The sequence below is a fragment of the Triticum dicoccoides genome, chromosome 5A (genome assembly GCF_002162155.2).
Source record: "Triticum dicoccoides isolate Atlit2015 ecotype Zavitan chromosome 5A, WEW_v2.0, whole genome shotgun sequence".
Lineage (NCBI taxonomy): Eukaryota > Viridiplantae > Streptophyta > Magnoliopsida > Poales > Poaceae > Triticum > Triticum dicoccoides.
In genome coordinates this window covers 287,583,543-287,592,956 of record NC_041388.1, presented here as the reverse complement: position 1 = coordinate 287,592,956, position 9,414 = coordinate 287,583,543, and the positions used below count along the sequence as shown (strand labels likewise).

The 9,414-nt window shown below is 51.9% G+C and overlaps 1 protein-coding gene and 1 long non-coding RNA gene across 4 annotated transcripts; one reads left to right on the top strand and one right to left on the bottom strand.

The window, feature by feature from the left end:
* Window positions 1-462: 462 nt before the first annotated feature.
* Window positions 463-3,484, bottom strand: LOC119301070 (probable LRR receptor-like serine/threonine-protein kinase At4g37250). The gene is made up of 2 exons (XM_037577968.1): window positions 1,420-3,484; window positions 463-1,325 (listed from the first exon to the last, which is right to left on the bottom strand). The coding sequence occupies exons 1-2, from the start codon at window positions 3,155-3,157 to the stop codon at window positions 619-621; spliced, it is 2,445 nt and encodes an 814-aa protein (XP_037433865.1). The 5' UTR covers window positions 3,158-3,484; the 3' UTR covers window positions 463-618.
* Window positions 3,485-3,602: 118 nt separating this feature from the next.
* Window positions 3,603-6,546, top strand: LOC119301071. Of its 3 annotated transcripts, none has more exons than XR_005146861.1 (6): window positions 3,603-4,080; window positions 4,165-4,389; window positions 4,804-5,049; window positions 5,134-5,225; window positions 5,321-5,591; window positions 5,688-6,546. It is a non-coding gene; the product is annotated as an uncharacterized LOC119301071 (long non-coding RNA). The 3 variants fall into 3 exon arrangements; XR_005146862.1 differs by having other exon boundaries at window positions 5,122-5,225; XR_005146860.1 differs by having other exon boundaries at window positions 4,804-5,225.
* The last annotated feature ends 2,868 nt before the right edge of the window (window positions 6,547-9,414 follow it).

Here is a 9,414-nt window from a genome sequence, read left to right as displayed (position 1 = left end):
TACCATCGTATTGAATGCCATTTGGGCAGAGTTTTGGCCATGCAGAGTGTATGTATCCAAGGGACTCCTGTAGATGGATCTTGGAAGATCCAAGCTGCAATTGACCACGCATGTAGACCGCTTTGATGACCAGGGTGACAAACGAGTGCTTTCTAGGCTGGTGCGACGGCAATGCTACATGTACAAACGATTTACAGGCTTTTACAGGATGGTTAATCTTGATTGGTCAATAGGTAAGCGGGGCGGTCATCCCCCTGAAAATCAGGGGGGGAGAGGTTTATGATTGGTTGTTAGATGGAAGGAGCGTGTAAAAGCGTGTAAGTCTTTGTATGTCTAGCATTTTTGCTGGTGCGAGATTAGTACAGCGGCGATAACATGTTGGTCTTATTTTGTGTCCAGACGTTTGATCGGGAGAGATGCAAGTAAGTAGAACGGACCATCAACATCCGGGATGCACGAGCGAGCACGCACCAATTCCTTTCAGAAACTGGACGGGACAAAAATCATGGTGTACAGCACAAGAAAACCACGAGCACCGGAGAAGAAATCAACAAGCAGAACTCGCCATGGCCAATGGAGGAGGGGAAGGGGAAGGGATGATCGGAACGGTCGAGGTCGTCACTGTCGCTGCGCGGAGGCGGAGGAGTTGGAGGAAGGAGACGGGATCCTGTCGATGGCCTGGAGCACGTCCTTCATGGCGGGCCGCTTGCCGGGCGCCGCGGCGCAGCACGCGAACCCCAGCCTCAGGCAGCTCGCCAGCGTCTCCTCCCTGCCCTCCATCTCCCCCCGCAGCGCCGCGTCCGCCAGCAGGAACGCCTGCTGCCCGCTGTCCTCCCCCGCCGCCCACTGGCAGAGCTCCACGCTCGTCAGCGCGCGCCCGGCCACCAGTTCGAGCAGCACCATGCCGAACGAGTACACGTCCCACTTGGTGCTCGGCTTCGTCGGGTTCTTGGCCGCCTCCGGCGCCTGGTAGTGCGCGGCCGCCTCCGCGGAGGAGGAAGGCCCGGCGCCGGCCAGCGGGCTCGCCCCTCCTCCTGCTGTCCCGGGTGGCGGCGGCGACAGGTCCGGCAGGCTCTTGGCCGACCGCTTGCTCCCGAACCGCCCCGCCGGCTTCAGCCTGCTGTCCCCGGCGCCGCGGACCAGCCGGTGGATGCCCAGGTCGGCCAGCAGCGGCTCCATGTCCGCGTCCAGGAGGATGTTGCTGGGCCTCACGTTGCCGTGCACGCACTTCTTGTCGTGGAGGTAGGCCAGGCCGCTCGCCACGCCTCGCGCGATGCGCAGCCGCGCGCTCCACCCGAGGCTCATCGGCGGCGTCCCCGGCTTCCCTGCTCAGCGATCCATCGAGCCGCGTCAGCAATGCGCAGCCAACGCTAAATGAAATTAATGGCGCGTCTACGTCGAGTTGGGTTGCGTGCTTACTTTTCACGGAGGCGTTTGCGAGGCTGCCATTGGCGGCCAGGTCGTGGATGAGGAGCATCTCGTCGGGGCCCCAGTAGAAGCCGCGGAGGCGCAGGATGTTGCCGTGACGGAGCTTGGCGATGGCGCGCATCTGCGCGTCGAACTCGCTGAACCGCCTCACGCCAGCGTCCTCGCTGCCGATCCTGCGCACGGCCAGCGCCGCGCCGTCGGCCAGCACCGCCTTGTACACGATGCTGTCGCCCGCCGCGCCCAGGATGTAGGCCGACGCCTTGAGCAGCGTCTCCAGCTCCAGCTCCACCTCGCCGTCCACCGTCACCAGCACCGACCTCTCTTTCTTCTTGGCTGCCACCGCTCCCTCGCCTGCCTTGTGGTTCTCCTCCTTGGCAACGAAGGAGGAAGACGTGTCCGTCACATCCTCCTCCGTGTCGTCGCTGTCGTCGCCTGCCTTCTTCCCGGGACAGCACGACAGGCTCCGGCCGGCGACGTCGGGCGACTCGTCCGACGGTTCCGGCTTCTTGAACACCGCTGCTCCCATCCTCTGCTTCGCCACCTCCTGCCGCTGCTTTCGTTTCCTCACCTGGTACACGTAGAAGAACACCGCGAACAGGACGGCGATGCCGGCCACGTCGCCGGCGGCAATGGCTATGATGGTGGCCAGCTTCAGCCTGCCTTGTCCTCCTCCTGATGACGGCGCTCCACTGCCGGGCATCGTCTCGGTCGGGTTGTTGGGTATGGCCGCAAGGGCCGGGGGCGACTTTGCCGTCCCCTTCGGGGGATCCACGGCGGAGGTGGAAGCATCGGAGCAGAGGCTGTCGAGCGGCCTCCCGCACAGCTCGTCGTTGCCCGCGAACGCCGTCGCCCTCTGCGCCACGAACGGCGCCACCGTCGGGATCGCGCCGGTGAGTTTGTTGAAGGACAGGTCGATGGTGACGTTGGCCGGCAGGTGCGACGCCATTTCCAGCGGTATGGCCCCAGCGAGCTGGTTGGAGGAGAGGTTAACATACCGCAGCGCGGCGCCTCCGAAGTCCGCCGGGAGCGTGCCGTTGAGCATGTTGGAGCTGACGTCGAGCACCTGCAGCGCCGGGAACACGCCGCCGGGGAGCGCGCCGGAGAAGTAGTTGCTGGAGAGGGAGACGGCGGTGAGGTTCTGGAGCAGGGTGAGGTTCCCCGGTATGGCGCCGGAGAGCGCGTTGCCGGCGAGGTTGAGGGCGCGGAGGCTGCGCAGCTGGCCGACCTGCTCCGGCAGCCCCCCCGTGATGCCGTTGCTGGCGAGCGAGAGGATGCGGAGCTCCGGCGCGCGGAACAGGTCGACGGGGAGGGTGCCGTTGAGCGCGTTCCCGGAGAGATCGAGGTGGCGGAGGTGCTCGATCCGGCCCAGCTCCGGCGAGATGGGGCCGACGAGCTGCTCATTGGGCAGGATGACGCTGACGACCCTCATCTGGTCCGACGAAGACGTGGCGGGGAAGGCCATGCAGACGACGCCGTTCCAGGCGCAGGGCGTGGGGTCGGCGTAGCCCCAGCCGGAGAGGGAACCGAGGGGGTCGGCGAGGAGGGAGGACTTGAAGGAGAGGAGCAGCACGCCGTCCTGGTCAAGCGCTACGGCGAGCTGCGACGTCGCGTGGACGGCCAGCAGCAGCACTAGAACCCACGAGATAGGGAGAAGCAGAGGGCGGCGAGCTGCGGCGGCCATGGATGCAGCAGGGCGGCCGTGGCTGTGCGATGGTAATGGCAATGGCATGTGGTAGCATGGAGGTCGGAGAGGGCATAAGAAGCAGGGTTTTGGGTGGCGACGCTGGCTCTGCTCCTCACTCCCTTGGATTGGTTGAGGTGGTGGTTCACCAAAACTGCGCCAAAGGTTGAAGGAGGAGGGAGAAGATGCGGGAGTGAGTGAGTGGAGTCAGAGCATAGTCAAGAGTGAATTAGATCCCCTCTTGGTATCCTAAAGTATCGAAACATTGGAGTTGGGAGCCAAAGGGTGTGCTCTGCGTGAGAGTCTAGTGGGGTTTGGTTGATGGTGCTCTGTTTTCTGCGTTTGCGTGTGAACTTTTGGGCCCGGCGTCCCAAGCCCTCAGCTCATGCATATGCATAGAAGGAAGGAAGGAAGGGGGTGAAGCGGAATTGGTGAAAAGGTGGCTGCTTTGGGCCAGGGCAAGGGCCCCTTTTCACAAAGATGAAAATAGGAGTGCCGAATCATGCAAAGGGGTGGTATGGTGGTATACATACACGCACAAAAGTAGCTAATTCGTGTGTGAAAAGTACTAGCATATTTGCAAGATCCAGCTGTGATGATTTTTTCCTAGACAATCGAGCTGTGATGATACAAAACGGCGATAGAGAGGACGGGGGACCAATAGGTGCGATACGTACGGGGCAACGTCCACGGCGCACGGTAACGACGGCGCATGTGGAGTGTACCGTTGGTACATAATATGAATCGCGGTACGTGACGGAGATGGACACAAGTTCCCTCAAGACAACGGCCTACACATAGCGGAGGAAAATAAATGCCAGCTCGGGGCCACCACAAAGGCCGAGCCCCCAACCCCTACCCCGGCCCTTCATTTCGACTGATCTACATCGCCATCAGCAAAGACGAGAGGTCATGGCGACGGCGGAGGAGGTCGGCAATGGACTGGAGTTCTTATCAGATCTGGTGGATAGGTATGGTTGCTAGTTAATCCTGTGGACGTACTTACTCTGAATCTTTTGCGGCAACTACTCAAGGATGCGTGGGGCGATTTGCAGGTTCCCCTTGCTGGATCTTGCATCAACCGATTTCAACTCAGCAGGTGAGCCAGATACTTGTTTTACACAGTCAGCTGTTGAATCGAGCATGGGAGATATTGGCGATGCGCCGCTTACAATCCAGGTCGCCGAGAACAACGGCTGTGAGGAACTGAGCTTGTCGGCGGCCGATTCACAACAATCAACAGGAAAAGATGACCGTCAGGCCCCCGGGTGGACAAAAAGGTACCCCTCTGTTCGTCTTGTTCAGTCCGAACTCAGAAAACAAGTAGGCCGAAACATATCTGAAAATATATTGATGGTCATAATTTTGTAGCTGTTCATGGTCAACTATGAAGCTAGTACGCTAAAGATTTGTCTGGACATTTTAGATCTCTGACATAGCTATTCATGGTCAACTATAATACTGTAAAAATGTATTTGCAAGGGTCTCCACATACCTGACGAAAAAGAAGGCAAACATCAGTTTGTCTCTGTACGTACTCGACTTTGAAGCTAGTATTGTATCACATACCTGAATAATTTAAAATCTCCAAATGTATTGATGTATTACATGTTGCTCATGTATTAAATTTGTATTCTTTAGTAAAAGGAAGGGAACCCTTTACCCTCAAGATTGATTCAGTATTAATGATGCAGGGTTCATATTGGGCGAGCCCCTCTGGAAGAGTATGTGCCCTTGAGAAAACATTAAGAGGATATGCGGAAAAGAGAACAGATACCGTTCTAGTACCAGCTGTTGGATACAACTTCGGTTCATTGGGAGAGGCGTACGACTCCTATAACCTATATTCGTGGGAAATTGGGTTGGGAATAAGATACGGAAAAAGTAGGCTCAACGTCGAGAGAACCAAATGCATGCAAGAGATAGTATGTGGATGCTCGGTGAGTTCGAAATAGATTTATTATCCAGTTTGCTGCAATGGTTTCGTGAAAATGCACTGAACAATTTAAAAGGATATGTGCCAGCAAGCTGCCCCATGCACATATGAAGGCAATATATGAGGTTTCTTTTCGATCGAGAGGCGGATGATAACTATGAAGAGCGACGAACAAAGATAGTGAGTTGCTTCATTACTGCATTTAATATTAGTACTTGTAATTTAAGCTTTACGAATCTTGCTAGAAACTAACAAAGAAACTTTTTATGTACAAGGTGAACACACCACCGGAGTTCCACGCTAGCAAGATCTACACTCGAGCTATGTTTGAGAATTTTGGTGAGATCCTGTATGAAGCAGGACAATACAGTAGAAGTTAAAAATGGTTCGAAATATTACTTACACCGGTACCACCCAGAGAGATACGAGAAGTGGTGCAGAGTACTGTACATACTACATAGTGCATGTCGTCGCTGAGGATGAAGAACTCTCATGTGAATGTGGTAACTTCAAGCGCACAGGACTGTATGCTGCCATTCAGTTAAGGTACAGAATCACCATATTGAGACAAAATTGTAGGATCAGTGTTCAGGCTTGCTTCAAAAAACCGTATATACTCAACAATTTAAAATTGCATTGCAGGTTCTTGATTTCTTGGGTATAGACAAAATTCCATCAAAGCATATCCTCAAAAGGTGGACAAAAGATGCAAGAGATATACTTCCAACCCGCTTGTCACACCTACAAAGAGACAAGATTTCAGCCAATTCCATAACATTCAGACATTCAAATTTTTATACACATGCTTTAGAGGTTGTAAAACTTGGTGATGCAAATCCAATTGCATATGATTGTGCGATGGAACTTCTTAGGGTAGCAATGGATAAACTGACCTATTTAGCTGCTGAGCATGATGGTTTGGGTTTGCAACACAGAATTGAAATGAAGAAGACAAAAGGTACAGAATTGACTCTCTTCCAAGGAGCACAACATGGATACATGAGCGATGATGAAGGTAGCGCCGTCAAAAATTTCATTGGATTATCAGCTCCAGAACAGAAACGCAAGGCCGGTCAACCAACAAACAGCAGAGACAAGCCTCCATATGATGACCAGTCTGCAAAGAGCAAAAAAATTAAGGTCACATCACAAGTTGATACAGGTATTGGATGCAGTACAAGCAAACGAACACGGTTCTGCACTATATGTCGTGGCCCTATTCACAAGAGCACAACGTGTCCGCTAAGAGGGGACACTCCTCAAAAGAAAAGGAAAGAATCAAAATGCTCAATCTGCGGAGTGGGAGGGCATCGAAAGAACACCTGCACATGGAAAGCAACCTACTCATGATCCTGTTATCGAACCATGAGTAATCTATACAAGCAGCTAGCATATTTACCCTGTATCCTGACTGCTCTCTACCATGCACCTGAAATACTTATGTACTGTCATCTTAGTAATACTAGAAGAACGCCCGTGCGTTGCAACGGGGCCACATTAACTTTAAGAGTTCAATATTAATCATGTTAATAATACATTTAATATTCTCATACATATCAAGTGACACTGGCGACCTTTTTTGTCAATTTAGCAACGGGCTCTTTATACATATCAGACAACTCGCTACTACTTAAACTACAACTATGGCTATCAATATTTTTTTTGTCAATTTAGCTCAGCAATAGTGTCTGGCTTAATAGACTGCTTTGCATTCACCCCTTAGAAGACAGAGAGAACCAACTCAACATGTCAGAAGATTAACAGAAATTTCATTTGTATGGCATGAACAGAAATTTCATTTGTATGGCATGAACATATAGCAGGAGCACCAACACATAGATCAGCAGAGAGCAGAGCACAACATGCACACACTCGGGCCATCTATATCATACACACACAGCAACGCACACACGCATCACACTGGCATACACATACAGAAAAGCAGGCACACATGCATCATGCGCATTGGCCGGTGCGACGCACGCAGAGCAAGTACGTACGCACGGAGAGCAAGCTAGCAAGCACGCACACGTCCAACCCCGCCGCTGCATGCGCTGGCAGAAGGTGAGGCAGCAAGGGAGACTGCACATTGAAGCTGTCCATGCAAGGCTGGAGGTGCTGGGCCGGCGACGGTGGTGTCGGGACGACGCTTGATTCATTCCCGGTGGCGTGGAGCTTGGGGCGGCAACGCGGCGATAGCTAGTGCTCGGGGATGGGGGTTTGGGGCGGGGGCAGTCGACCCGATGGCTGACAAAGTTAACGGGCTCGGGCGGCTGGAAATTCGGCGGGTGGCGGCGGCACAATGCGAGGATGGGACAGGCGGAAAACCTAGCCGGCGTTCAACTACCAATACCCACGCCTTTTTTTAGGAAAATTGCTTGTGAAAATAAGGTGCGACGACGACTTAGCGAGCGGATCCCCTTAAAAAAGACATAGCGAGCAGATTCCCTTAAAACTGGTAGGAATGGATACGATTGATGACGTTGATAAATAGTGGTGAATGTTGGCCTAATTTACTATTATCATGCATGGAAACGAATCATCAAGAAAAAGAATACTTCCTATTACTACACTCATAGGAAGCTTCCTAATCTCTGCTACCAAACAGTTTCTGCCCAAACAAGGAAGGAAAGTTATGGACGTGATTCGGAAGGAAACAAACGTTATCAAGATTAATTAATTTAGATTTGATCTTTAGAGATTGATTGTGATTGATTCTTTTACATAAAAACATTACTAAATAATTTGCGTCAGTATGGAAAGTTCTGATCCGTTCAGTTTTTTTCGTTGTGTGAGAGGGTGAAGTGAAAATAAACCGATGAAGTGGGGGAGGCGACGAAAAAAATCTACGACGGTTATCCTATGAAAAAAAACCGGACGAAAGTGGTGGGACGAAAAAAAACGTAGAAGCGAGACTACCAACTGCTCCATTAGGAGTAGAGATGTATTTGCGTGAGTCCCTGAGCTGTCTAGATGTGTTGTTTAAAACTATTTCATGCTTTATGGTCCTGTAACAAATATCTCAGATTAATCTCCATGTGCTACTGATGACATATTCATCTACTATCCATTACATACACGTATGCCTCCATTTTTAATTCTTGTTTTAATGGTAAAATCCCCTGAAATGTCGCCCTATCATTCATCTATGCAAGTACCAATCATTTCAAATATTGCTGGATTTTCGCTATTTTCCCCTCGTATCCTGAAAGCTCACTTGCAGTGCCTGATAGCTAAATTATGTTCTGTATTTGTCGGATGCCCTGAATTATGCGGATGTACTGTTGAAATGTAATTTTGAAGGCGATGTAACAAAATAATTCAGATTAATCCTTGTATGGCAATCATGACATAATCAGCTGCTACTCCCTGGACTCACTAACTTATCTTATTTTTCCCTGGTGTTTTTTCCTGGAAGAAATAAGCAGTTAGAGACGGAGAGGTTGATTCGGTCCGATAATAAATGGGCTAGCTGGCCCGCACAAGCACCGCTCCCCACCATAAACGGGATCAACTGCGCGCTGTTACCCCTGTTGCTGTTCCACTAGTACACCTTGGCACATAACCAATCCCCGCATCAGGGCCAAATGCCCGTTTAACCCCACCTCCATTACGTACGTATGCCAATTCGTAACTCCGTGTATGCCCTGCATGCCCCATCAGGAAACATATAATATAGAGTACAACCCGCATCCCCACGTCAGGTTCCATGGTGGGAAATAACAGGAGCGTGCGCGCTCGTCCTCTCCTACCAATTTTCGTGTGATGATACCACTATGTTACCCATACATCTTTCTATGTTGGCGCTGGATCTTGCAACTTGTATTAATGTAAAGGTTTTTTCAGCCATCTAGATTTCTAACCGGAAACTCTAGGCACATGTTCTCCAATTCTATCGACTGACTAGTGAGCGTGGTAGGCGTCGAACGGGTCTCCCAAGCACCTTCAAGGCATTTCTGTCATCAAGCGGATATAACATGTGGCGTTGGAGCAGGAACGAGGGCGCCATCGATCGAGCGGACATAGGAGGTATCAATCATCTAGTGGCATGAAGAGTAGTCAAATCACCAACGAGAGGTGGGGATATTGCAATGGGATTGGGGATCAAAATCAAGAGTCTTTCCCAAGGCCGGTGACCCACGGGACCCTAGCTGCTGCCGGGCACCCCACCCTAACTCTTCAGCTGACACCACTATTACCGACCAACCTCACAGCGACGACGAGCCCCTCGCCATCGAAGGTGTTGAGGGGGGAGCTCGTTGGGTGGCTCGATAGCACTACAGAGTCGCAACCACGGGGTGATGCTGCAAAAAGACAACATGAGCCACAAGCGCGGTGTGCAGGTGCCATGGCATGGGGTGATGTTGTT